We start from the raw sequence: 13,570 nt of genomic DNA, 5'->3' as shown, positions 1-13,570 counted from the left end.
CTCTCTCTATCTATCCATATGTCTGTCTGTCTATCTACCTACATTGTATATCTATCTGTCTGTTTATCTCTCTCTCTCTCTCTCTGTCTAATATATATGTATCTATCTGTTTAGATATGTCTATCTATCTATCCATCCATCTGCCTGTCTCTATCTATCTATCTATCTATATATCTATCTATCTATCTGTCTGTCTGTCTCTCTATCTATCTATCTATCTGTCTATCTATCTATCTATCTATCTATATGTCTGTCTCTCTATTCATCTATATGTCTGTCTCTCTATCTATCTCTGTCTCGATCTCTATCAATCTATATGTCTGTCTCTGTATCTATCTATATGTCTATCTATCTATCTATCTATCTATCTATCTATCTATCTATCTATATATCTATCTATATGTCTGTCTCTCTATCTATCTATATTTCTGTCTCTCTGTCTATCTATATGTTTGTCTATCTATATGTCTGTCTATCTATCCATGAAGCTATCACGAGAAGGAGAACCATCTTCCAATTTCTCTCTTAATCCTTTGTTATCGCTTCCTTCGGGCGAAGGAACGATATCTAACATCAATTGGCGAGCCGCCAGGCGAAAGTTAGAGCCCGCTTACATAACGCGATAGGACCACGCAGCATGAAGCTATTACGAGATAGCTCGTAATAGCTTCATGATATGTCTGTCTCTCTATCTATATATATGTCTGTCTATCTATCTGTCTATCTATCTATCTGTCTGTCTCTCTTTCTATCTATATGTTTATATATGTTTTATTAATATAACCACCAATCATCTCTCTATCTATCTATATATCTATATATCTATCAATCTATCTCTCTATCTATAAGTCTGTCTCTCTATCTATCTATATGTCTGTCTCTCTATCTATATGTCTGTCTCTCTATATCTATCTTTATATGTCTATGTTTTATTAATATAACCACCTATAATTTATCTCTCCATCCATCACTCCATCCATCTAATATAATTATCTTTCTTGTATGTATCTGTTTGATTATGTAAATCTGTTTGTCTATCTATTTTTCAATCTAATATCTGTTTAAATATTTTTTTCCTGTTTATCTATCTATACGACAGACCACCTAATTCGTCCGCATGACGAATTAAAATCTAGTTAGGTGGTCTGTCTATGACAGATCACCTCTTATGTTTGTCCGAATTTTCTTTCTTTATTATTTTTATTTCTTATTTTTATTTCCTCCATTTCTTGTGGACAGCAAATCTCAGAAAGTTCATATTCAATAATCATCAAAATATCACCACATATCAACATCATTAAGACCTCAATTCTGCAAGAATCTTAATGTCATGACGTCATCATGACGTCATCTAGACGCCATTTTGTAAAATCACATTATCAATCATATCTCCATTATCAATTATCAAAAATAAATCAAATTCACATGACATAAACTTCAGATCAAGGGTCATCAGGTCATGTCATCAAAGGTCACCTGAAGGTCACGACGCGCGCGTACGCGCGCGTCAAAATTTTAAAATGCTCAAAATCACTTTTTGACCAAAACAGAGTACGTTTTAGGTCATTTTAAGCATTTCAAAAAATTGCGCGCGCAAACGTATGCGCGCGCGTTTCCGCGCGTAACACCTCAATGCAACTCAGAAACACCGTTTTTTTTTATTTCATTGCATTGATCATATAATTTTGAGCAATTTGATACCTTGATCAACCTTCTACGACCATTAATAAGGAAATTAACACCCGTTAAAGTTTGCAGCACGTGTGCGCGCGAGCTCTCACTATAGGCCATATATGGGCAAAAACATGCCTATAGAAAATCCGCTGTAGCTCTTCAGAACGCATGGGGACCCCCAATTTTTTTTTCATATTTTGATAGAGTATGAACTAGAGATATAATTTCATGTCTCATTTGACCCTCAAGTATATTATGACGTCATCAAAATGGCGTCGGAATTCAAAAAATCCATTTTGCGTATTATGACGTCATTATAATTATGCAAATCTTGCTCTAACTCCGTGAATATTGGTCAATTTTCACCCAATTTTTGATATGTTGTAGCTTAGTTCTTACTCTTTCTGAGTTATTGCCTTTATTTTTCATTTTGATAGACAAATCATCCTCAAAAATTGCAAATAATAATGGCATGTCATTTTTACTCATTTTGCGTGTAATCTCTATGGGACATGACTTTTTCTCAAAACTAGATTCTACATTCTTCTATTTCGTAAGCCATATCTCCAATTTTTGTTGCTAGTTATCCCTGAGCTTTTAGTATGTTGTAGCTGAGATTCTAAGCTTTCGGTTGCGTTCCCTTCATTTTCCGATCAGATGTCGGGATCATGCCCGTAATTCACTTGCAAGATTGGATTTGAGATTCTGGTGTTTTGCTTACGTGTTAAGTCTATGGGAAATATTCTAGCTCAATCGGTTAGGCGTCAGACTTACTTCTCATTCCATCATGCAGGCAGGGGTTCGAGTCCGACTCCTGCAACTTTTTTTTTCTTTGTTATTCTTTTTTTCACCTTATTTCTTATGTCCATTGGAATGTATATAGGTACACATATTGCAATAAATAACCATTTTAAAGGTCATTTTCCATGTTTTTCATATAATTTCTCAGTATCAAGCCTTTTTTACGTATCTAATGCCTATACCACCATCTTTCTTGATTATGTTCATTTCCTATGTTCATTTTAATCACATGGATTATGATAGTGATCCTGATGATGCTGTTGATGACCATGCTGATAATAATGATGTTATGTATGATCATAATGATGATCGTTATGTTGCTTATCTCTGGTAATATCAAATGGTCATGAGCATATTAATGATCATGATCATCATAATAAACATATTACAGAGAGAGAGAGAGAGAGAGACAGAGAGACAGAGAGAGAGAAAGAGAGACAGACAGACAGAGAGAGAGAGAGAGGTTAAAAGAGGAAAGATTTTTCTTTCTCTGTTTCTCTTTGTTTTTAACATTACCATCATCACCATCATTACCAATTTTATCATGGTCACAAGCTGCGTTGTATTTATCATTAATCTTAGTTTATTCTGATCTGTCACTATCAATTTTTCCCGAAAATTATCATCGCCGTATCATTTTATGATATTTTTGCCATCATCAAAGGTTTGGGGCAAAAGCCTCCTACCAACCACCAATGAAGTCCGTTGAAAAAGAGAGAAAAGAAAAAAATAAAAGAGGAAAATAGAAATGATAGATCATGGTCGACTTTCCTCTTTCAGCATATCTTCTGTATTTTTATCATCATCACAATCCCTTTTTTCATTATTGCCATGATTATCAACATATTCATCATCATAATTGTCTTTAATATGGTTCTCATTTTCCAAGTATGTTTATCAAGGTAGCACAAATATCTCAACATTCCAGCTTATCATTATGTGTGTGCGTGTGTAATTAAGTTTATACAGACGTGTATCAATCAGATATGATTATTTACGCCCGAGACCGACCTTTAACGTCAACGTCCGATAGACGTGACTAGGGCCCGAACCTCGAACATCTGCAGCAATTTATAACTTCCTCAATGTAGCTTAGATTACAGGCGCACGTCACAACGCCCATGCAATTAACTTCTGATATAAGTGGTGATGACGTCTCAAGATGGCGGTATACCACTAATCACAATGGAATTGTTCGTTGCTTTTTAAAGAAAAATTCATACTTTATGTTGTTCCATCAGTTGTAAAACAACAGTAGATTTTTTTTGGAAAAGAAAGGAAAAAAAGGGGGAAAGGGGAACAGAGGATCAGGTACATGGTCTAAAATAATTGTCATCGCTGTCATTATCATGATCATCATTATAAGTGATTAAAGGCAAGGGAGCACCGCCTTTACACTTTAGTGATAAAAAAAGAAAGTACTCCTCCGCCCCCCCCCCAATAAAAGCGGGGAAAAAGGAAACGTAAAAGAGGTGCGTTAAAGGACAAGTACTTCATTTTTCCCATTTTTGACATCATTTTGTCCCTCATTGTATTAAGTCTCGACCTTCCCCACTTTTTTTTTTTTTAAATTATCCTTGGATTTTTTCCATATTTTTTCTATTATTCAAATGATTTGCCATGATAACAATAAAATTGTTCGGATGATAATAAACAACTTTATTCAAAGTGACCCAGGACAGACTTTAATTACATTATTTACGGGTGCTAATGTCCTCCAGGTGGTCTCTTCTCTGACAAAGGTACTGATTCACAGTCAACAAATTAAAGGGTCTGAAGCATTCATGGGCAGGGATTTGCGTGGTAGACAATGAGACTGACAGGCAATGGTTCATAAACCTTTCTCTTTCAAATAAGTGCACGAGTGGTGAGGAGTCACTCAATTCTTGGAAGTCTTTTGTTTAGAGTGATGATAAACTTGACATCAAAGACTAAATTGGGGAGGGAGCTTTACATAGCTTTGACACATGTTCAATTATTTAAATTTCAAGAGTGCTTATTTAGTTCTCATGATCAAAGTTGTCAATAAAATAAAATTTCTAAATTATCATTATCATCATCATAATCATTATCATCATCATAATCATTATCATCATCATCACTATCACCATCATCATCATCATCATCACCATCATTATCATTATCATCACCATTATCTTCTTAATTATCAATTCAAACATCAACTGAATTTTATTAGTTCATTTAATACTTCACTATTATAATCATGATTATCATTATCACAGATTATTTCCATTTCCTATGCACTTTTTTTTAGCAAAAGGATCATGATAATGATCATGATCATCATCACTATCACCATCATCATCATCATCAACATTATCATTATCATCACCATTATCATCTTAATTATTATCAATTCAAACATCAACCAAATTTTATTACTTCATTTAATACTTCACTATTATAATCATGATTATCATTATCACAGATTATTTCCATTTCCTATGCTCTTTTCTTTTAGGAAAAGGATAATGATAATGATCATGATAATGCTGTTGATGACCATGATGATAATGATGATATTCATGATCATTATTGTTATATTGCTCATCTCTGGTACATATTTAATGGTCACGAACATATTGATGATCATGATGATGATGACATCAATTATGATGACGTTTTTAATGACTATTCATGTATGCTTAAAAAAAAAAAGAAGATAAAAAAGAAAAAGAAAAGAAAGAAAACCAATACGAGAGAGACAGAGAGAGAGAGGTTAAAAAAAGAGGAAAGATTTTCTTTCTCTCTTTCTCATCGTTTTTTAACATTACCATCATCACCATCATTCTCTATTTTATCATGGTCACAAGCTGCATTGATCTTAGTTTATTCCGATTTGTTGATTACTTTCATTCGTAACATAATCACTATCAATTTCTTCTCGAAAATTTTCATCGCCGTATCATTTTATGATATATTTGCCATTATCAAATGTTTGGGGCAAAAACCTCCTACCAACCACCAATGAAGTCCGTTGAAAAAGAGAGAAAAGAAACAAATAAAAGAGGAAAATAGAAATGATAGATCATGGTTGACTTTCCTGTTTCAGCATATCTAATGTATTGTTATCATCATCACAATCCCTTTTTTTTTCATTATTGCCATGATTATCAACATATTCATCATCATATTGTCTTTAATCAAATAAAATTTCTAAATTGTTTTTCCTGTTTGTAGACAAGTGTTTTGATGATATTAAACATTATTATTCATTACAATACCCAGCATTTATCACCAAGGGCTGGTATCCTCCAGCTGCTCCGTTCACTAACAATTTCAGGGATAAACATGGTCAGCACATTACTCACAGGGGCTATAGCATTTACAGACACCAGACTTGTAAATTATGATCATCAACATCGCCATTATCATTACCACTACCATAATCATCATTCACCATTAAACCACCATGACCTTCTTTGCTATTATTACCTAATCTCTTTCACTGTTTTTTTTTTTTTTCAGGCTTATGGTGTGGTTATTACTTTAAGTACAATGATAAGAGGAAATAATTTCAAAATTTAAGGAAAAATTGAATTTACTGCATCACACTAAAAGAAAATACTCTTTAGTATTTTTATTTTCTATCTTTATTTGTACAATCAAAAGCCATAAAAGATAATGACAGATTTCTGAACATAAAAAAGAAAATATAAATACAATAACAATGATCAACAAATAATTCATAATAATCAAATTAAAAGGTTCACAGCATTTTAACTGTTACCCAAAGCCCTGAAGGCTTGGGCTTACATTGTTATTCCAATATCATAGGGATCCTAAATACATACACAGACTACATACATAAAGTTTCATTCATATAATGTATTATTGCAAAATACTGCATCTAAACAGAAAAGTGATGCTTAGTTTAACAATTCACTGGGAAGAGGGGGGGGGGGGCCTGGTGGAGTAGACCATTTTTGTTGTTTGATATTTTTTGCAAAAAGTCCATTAAGCGAAAAGCAAAAATTCATTACAGATGCATACACAATCAAAGTTACAAGATGATCTACAAAATTGTAAAAGTAAAAATGAGTATTTTTATCTATTTTTTTTTAATTTTGTGAACTTGACCTCTGACCTCATGACCTTTAAACTGATGAGATCTTCTTCACCGCCATTCCATACAGGATTCAAGTTTCAAGTGAATCCATGAAACTGTTTTTGAGTTGTAGCAAGAACAGAGTATTTATTATGTACTTGCTTGAACTTTCTGACCTTGACCTTGATCTGTTAACCCTAAATAATGAGATCATGTACCAACAGAATATGAATATTAATTTTTTTCTAACGATACATACATGCATACGCATGTGTGAAATCATTTTGAGCACCTAATGCATATATGGTCCAAGTTGAAGTTGATCTGTGAAATGGTTTTTGAGTTACTGCGAGAACAAAAATGGAATGAACAGACAGATGAACGGATGGACGAACAGACGGATAATCCAAAACATAATGCCACCGGCAACCACTTTTGATGAGCAGAGGAATAAAAATTCTTTAGCTTGCTTTAGACAATGTCAGTTACTGATGTATAAAGAGAAACTAAAATAATAACTTTCCTTTATGAATAGTGGGATGTTTTACCATTCACGCAGGTCAATTGGTAATGAAGATCTCTTTAAATATAACTGGCTTAATTTTTTGTGGTGTTAAATCAACTGTGAAAACTGACAATGTTGAGAACTCATCAACACAGTGGTTCAACACAATTTACATACAAGCTTTGCACATTGTTCCATATCAAATTCATATATGTGGTTCTCAAGTTATGCAATATTATGTAAATGACTGTCAGGCTTTAAAATGCTGTAATGATCAAAACAAATCAAATAAACTTTTCTCCCAAAATTCATAAATGTGTCATTATTTCTACTTTTACTCAGTCAAAACAATCTATGTTTTTTGGTGATTAAAATGATGTTGCCACAATTCTCATTGAAAACTAGATAAATCTCGACTGTGCACGGTCAAAATGTATGCCTCCGCCACTGCCCGACCAGAAAAATATTTCTTACTTTCTATTTCCATGAACAAAAAAACACTATAGACCTTCAATCTTCACACTTTGAAATCTAGTCAGGTAACTGTTTCTCCAAAAGGCAGACATATGAACTGAAATCTAAAATGGATGCAAATTTTCTTTTTTACATTCAATCACCATTTCACAAAAGAATCACAACAGCAAAACTGAATTTCCAATTATCTGAATACATTGGTAATCACGAAACACTCAAGTGCAGTGACAAATAAAACAGTAGTAAATGGATAATATAAAACAATACAAAAATGTAACATAAGTAACCAATTTAAGACACTTTCCTTAAAGGAGTAGTCCACCCCCAACAAAAATTGATTTGAACCAAAAGAGGACAATCTAGGAAACATTATGTCACACACTTAATACAAATTGCATGGAAAATAAGAAAGTAATGTAATTTTAAAATATTGGTTATCTTATACAAAACAGTTATAACCAAATCGTGGTCATGTCCAAATCAATGAGTTGATGATGTCACATACTCACTACTTCTTTTGCATTTTATTACATAAATCATACCAAATTTCATGTTTTTGAAAATATGATAACACAGATACACTTAATTTCTTCACAACAGGTTTTATCAATGGTTTATGAAGAATGTGAGAATAGAATCAAACTTGGTTTGTTTCCTAAGGAGGAAAAAAATGAAATATTTCATATTTTATTTAATAAAAATACAAAAGAAATAGTGACTTGATGTCATCACTTTCTAAATTGCATACAAAGCATGATGTGTATATAACTGTTTTGCTGAATACAGAAAAACTTTGAACTGACATAATGTAGTATTCTGGATTTTTGGGGGAAGTTGTCAGGACACTCCAGAACACAAGACACGATACGACGAGAGTTGTAGGTTGTGAGCGGAATTTAATTTCCCACTTGAGCACAACAGTTGTTCAGTATATAACAAATTGGAAAAGAAAAAACCTCTGCAAGCAGAAAAGAGAGAAACAATAAAGAACATGAGTATAATGTTCAAAATATCATTACAGCATGAATAAAGCATTTACATGTCAAGACAGAATATAAACTCTTAATATTACGAATACACCTGTCGATCACTGAGCAGGCCACTACAATGTGTGTTTTTTTTTTTTTTTAAATGATTTGCAATCATATAAGTAGATATTAGTCTGCGCTCGATAATATGCGAAAAGTAATAATATTTATAACAAGTTATTAATACAACTATCGATAATTAAATAGTCACAATTATCATAGATATTATATGTTTCTAAGCTTAAATCGACCTCTTTTGCAATAGTTTCTTTCATTGTAAAATATATGAATTCACAATTTATATAGCAAACTTTGGAAACATTCTTCCAAATATATCAATCTTTTATATATGTCAACAAATTCAAACTTTCGTAATCGATCACAAAACACCGTTAATTTTGGTAAAAAATGCTGCACGTATCAATCTTTTAAGTACGGCCATCTTGACTCACCCGACTAGGGCAGATACAGGTTAAAAACCATACCAAGGACCAAAACAATCACTTTCTAGGGTCAGATTCCGGTACCCAACACTGCAATCTAAAATAAATAATAACATACATTTGCATGAGTAACTATTCAACTATATCATAATACCTTTTAGGTTCCTATACATCTTACAGGGAAATTACAATCGATTAACTGTAAATGTTCTTAACATCATATTGACAAAAAATTAGAATTATTAATTCAAACACCGTGATCTAATGAAAAAGTTATCATTTAAGCCTTCAATGCTCGAAGGAAAAAAATCAAATTCACCAATCATTCTTATCCTAATATTATAAGATATCACTTCGAACAACACAGTCATTAAATTACAAGGAAAATTCATAACTTTTCGTACCTTCGTAGAAAACCCAGAAATCATCACAATCCAGCTAGTTCCATCAACAATGAACATTCGAACTCCTAAATAAATAAACGATACACCAATCCTTAATATATATGATTGTATAATATCAATTGATCACGTATCATTTTAAAATCTAAAATATATAACTGAACTGGCGAAAATATTAATCGATTAAAGTTAAATCGATAATTAATCGAAACCATCAGTACGAAATGATTTGACATTGCCTGACCTTGAGGCTACCATTTACCAAATCTCCCGGTTTACGAATTATTCACATTTATAAATTCTACTCATCGTCTATTTAAATACACCAGGTAAATAATTTATCGAGCGTTAAAGAAATACAACTACATAAATATAGTCCTCCAATTCGGCAATTCCAAGACAAAAAGGAAAGAGTGATACCATCTTGAATCGAGGTACCCGATACATATATACACACATTCATTGTTACGTAACATGCCACGTAGTAGGTATCCTTGACCTAACAGAAAAATTACGATTCAATGCTCTAATTTTAGTTCATGATTTAGAGATAATATATTCCAAAAGATATCCTTCTCTTATAAAATAGCACATATCAATCAACATACCTCGACAGGATTGAGATCTAAATTATCTGGATCCTACAGGACTCTCTGACTGATTGCTCTCCTCACTGAGTAGCTTGACCAATGACCTCAAAACAATCGATCTCTACTGACCAAGCGGGTTTTCTTCCCGCGTAACATAATCACTTTCACAAGATCCTTCCTCTTTACTAAGTTATAACACCATTCCGTAATACAATTTCATAAAAAAGGAAGTATACTTTATCCCAAGCAATTTACATAATTATATATAATTTTCATTTCTAATAACAGTCCATATTCAATATAATAACTTTACAAAAATGGAACTATTTGTTCTGAGATGTACATTTCAATGTTGTGATAAGACAAACACTTTACACCCTCTTCGTCCAACTCTTGTAAGTAAATCTTAAAGGAAAAATCCGACCTCTTTTCAAATACTATAATAACATTCAATTTTGATGAAATTTTCAGCATAAAGCATGTTCGTTTGATTTTTCCCTTTTCGTCCAAATCCATTTGTTCTTGGGGTGGACATGGCTTTTATAAGTCTTGAATCATTGATTTACTTTTGATTTCTTTTTGTATTGCACATCTCAGTTGGGGTTTACATATGAAGCAGATTGTGAACTATAATTTAAAAAAACTGTTGAAAATCAAAATAAACAAAAATTCTGCAATGATAAGAAAGCTGAAATTGTTCAGATGATAATAAACAAATTTATAGAAAGTGACCCATCACAGAGTCCAGTTACATTTTAGACGAGCCAATGTCCTCTAAGTGGTCTTTTCTTTGACAATTTCAAGGACCTGTAGCATTTGTGGGCAGGCGATTTGTCTGGTAGCCAATGAGACTGACAGATTATGGTTGATAAACGTTTTTCTTTGAAATAAGTGCGCAAGTAGTGAGGAGTTAGTCAATCCTTGTCTTGAAGGTGTGTTCTTCATTAAAGTCTTTTGTTTAGAGTAATGATAAACTGGACGACAAATGATTAACTGGACGACAAACACTAAATATGGGTGAGAGGGGATTACATATCTGTGACACATTTTCAATTATCTAAATTTCATAAGTTATCATCATCAAATCTTGTCAATAAAACAAATTTCTAAATTGTTTTTCCTGTTTGTAGACAAGTGTTTTGATGATATTAAAGATTATTATTCACCACAATACCCAGCATTTATCACCAAGGGCTGGGATCCTCCAGCTGCTCCGTTCACTAACAATTTCAGGGATAAACCTGGTCAGCACATTACTCACAGGAGCATTTACAGACACCAGGCTTGTATGGCACCGATTGGGATTGGATATAAATTTCATCAATACAAACCAATGGAGTGAAACTGCATAAATGAATGGCTTTGTACACTATGCACACTCCTACATGGTCCCAAATCTTTAGATGAAAAGCGGTCTAATAACCGCAAGTCAGGCAGTAATCCCCAAGAGGAGTTATCACATTGTTGGTGTTTGGGTTCTTGTTGGTACCTGTACTTAATAGTAACATTGAGAGAACAACATTATTACACAGTGTATTACAGAAACTGCAAATGGTATGTAAAGAAAATTAAGAACTATTACACAATACACTTATATATCTTTGTCCCATAACCCCCTCCCCCTTGGACTACCTTTTTTCTGAGTCGATGTATACCATGTAGTCATTATAAATTACAAGATTTTTGTATTCATTGAAAATAAAAGCACATTCTTAGTAGAAAGTTTTCATTTCTTTCACTTCCAAACTAGATTCAAATTCTGTTTCATTTCTTTTTGATAATTGCTGTTGCAATAATAAACTGATGCTTCTTATGACACCATGTATTGTAAAATAAAATATCTTTGCAGTAGTAATTGCATTTTGAAACCAGACGAATCTTTGACTGCGCACGGTCGAAATGTACGCCTCCGCCACTGCCAGACGAGAAATATATATCCTAGTTTCTCTTTCCATAAAGTATAAAATAGTAGGCCTTTGATGTTGCGACTGCAGAATCTAGTCAGATAACATATAAACTTCACTGAATCCTGTGACCTTGAGACCAAAAATCTGAACAGATCACTGTCACTTGTATATGCACACATGAAAGAAGTTGGAAGTTGATCCTTCAAAGGGTTTAAAAGTTATCATTAGAACAATCTATTTCTTATGCATTTTATTGAATTTTATGACCTTCACCTTTGACCTTGAGACCCAAAATCTACTCAGATCATTGTCAGCTGTATATGCACACATGAGCCAGTTTTGAAGTTGATCTGTTAAAGGGTTTTGGAGTTATCATGAGATCGGTCTATTTTTGATGTATTTTATTGAATTTTATGACCTTGACCTTTGACCTTGACATTCAAAAAATTTAATCAGCTCATCGTCTATTGTATATGTACACATGAGCCAAGTTTAAAGTTGATCTGTCAAAAGGTTTTAGAGTTATTACAAGAATAGTCTATTTTTTATGTATTTTATTGAATTTTATGACCTTGACCGTTGACCTTGAGACCCCAAAACTTATCAGCTCATTGTCACTTGTATATGCACACATGAGCCAAGTTTGAAATTGATCTGTCAAAGGGTTTTTGATTTTTTGTGAGAAAGGTCTATTTCTTATGTATTTTATTGAATTCTATGACCTTTGACCTTTGACCTTTGGACCCAAAAACTACTCAGCTCATCGTCACCCAAATAGGTGTCCTCGAGCCGAGTATGAAGTTGATTAGTTGACTGGTTTTTAAGTTATCGCGAGAACGAAAGTGGGACGGACGGACGGACAACCCGAAAACATAATGTCTCTGGCAGCACCTTTGGTGGGTGGAGGCATTGTCATAATGTCCTTTACATGAAATGTAATGTTTTGAACTTGATTTAAATATACTTGGTTGAATATCCTTTTTTTTTAATTAATGTATTCATAAATGCAGAGCTCTTTTGAAAATTGCCTTTATTCATAATCTATGCAGACTTTCATTTATCAAAATATGTTAAATTTTTCATTTTGCAATCATAACTATTTGATCAATACAAAATTAAATCTACACTTACCCTTTATTCTTTCCTTCTTGCTTTTCTAAGATATCAGATAAACATTCTCCTCCCTTTTGACATCTGTATCGTACGATAAATAACAGTCAAGATATTTTAATACATTAACAAACTGCATTCACAATCATATTACACTCAATATGATTTTTTTTTACATGCCTCAAAATTAATGCTTCTTGATTTAGGATGTTACTATAATGTATCTTAAGTAAACACTTCCAAAATTCAATAGAAAACGGGTACATGAGTATTTTTATTTCATTTCACGTCAACTAAAATATTACTTGAATTGCTTCATGATAACTATAATACACAGGAATGACTTCAGCTTCTAATGAGTCTAATCCCTTACTGTAAACATGATCTATTAATGTTCCACTCTCTGTTGTAGGATTCATAACATGCTGTTTGTAACCATTCATAGACATTAACTGATGTATCTTTGATGATCCTTTCATCAAATTTTCATTAAAATCACCTGTTATAATACATCTTGTGCATCTTTTATTCAGTTCATTTATCAAATCAGTCAAATTTTGACAAAAAT

The 13,570-nt window shown here is 32.7% G+C and overlaps 1 protein-coding gene across 8 annotated transcripts in view; it reads right to left on the bottom strand.

Moving 5' to 3' along the window:
- Nucleotides 1–6,061: 6,061 nt before the first annotated feature.
- The window catches only part of LOC135159225 (uncharacterized), a 28,162-nt gene continuing 20,653 nt past the window's right edge, over nucleotides 6,062–13,570 (bottom strand). For 7 of the 8 annotated variants that reach the window (XR_010297970.1, XM_064115536.1, XM_064115535.1 and 4 more), the window contains 5 exons: nucleotides 13,024–13,086; nucleotides 11,317–11,474; nucleotides 9,399–9,463; nucleotides 9,004–9,091; nucleotides 6,062–8,481 (listed from right to left, as the gene is read on the bottom strand). Coding sequence is in view for 6 of the 8 variants with exons in the window: in XM_064115536.1 (XP_063971606.1) it covers nucleotides 9,065–9,091; nucleotides 9,399–9,463; nucleotides 11,317–11,474; nucleotides 13,024–13,086 (313 nt within the window). In the remaining 2 variants the exon portion in view is untranslated. Of the gene's footprint in view, nucleotides 8,482–9,003; nucleotides 9,092–9,398; nucleotides 9,464–10,003; nucleotides 11,475–13,023; nucleotides 13,087–13,570 lie in introns of all 8 variants that reach the window. The other variant, XR_010297969.1, reaches the window with a different exon arrangement.

Source organism: Lytechinus pictus, unplaced genomic scaffold, assembly GCF_037042905.1.
Source record: "Lytechinus pictus isolate F3 Inbred unplaced genomic scaffold, Lp3.0 scaffold_186, whole genome shotgun sequence".
Taxonomy (NCBI): domain Eukaryota; kingdom Metazoa; phylum Echinodermata; class Echinoidea; order Temnopleuroida; family Toxopneustidae; genus Lytechinus; species Lytechinus pictus.
The sequence above is the reverse complement of the archived record's forward strand: the minus strand, read 5'-3'. Positions and strand labels throughout refer to the sequence as shown.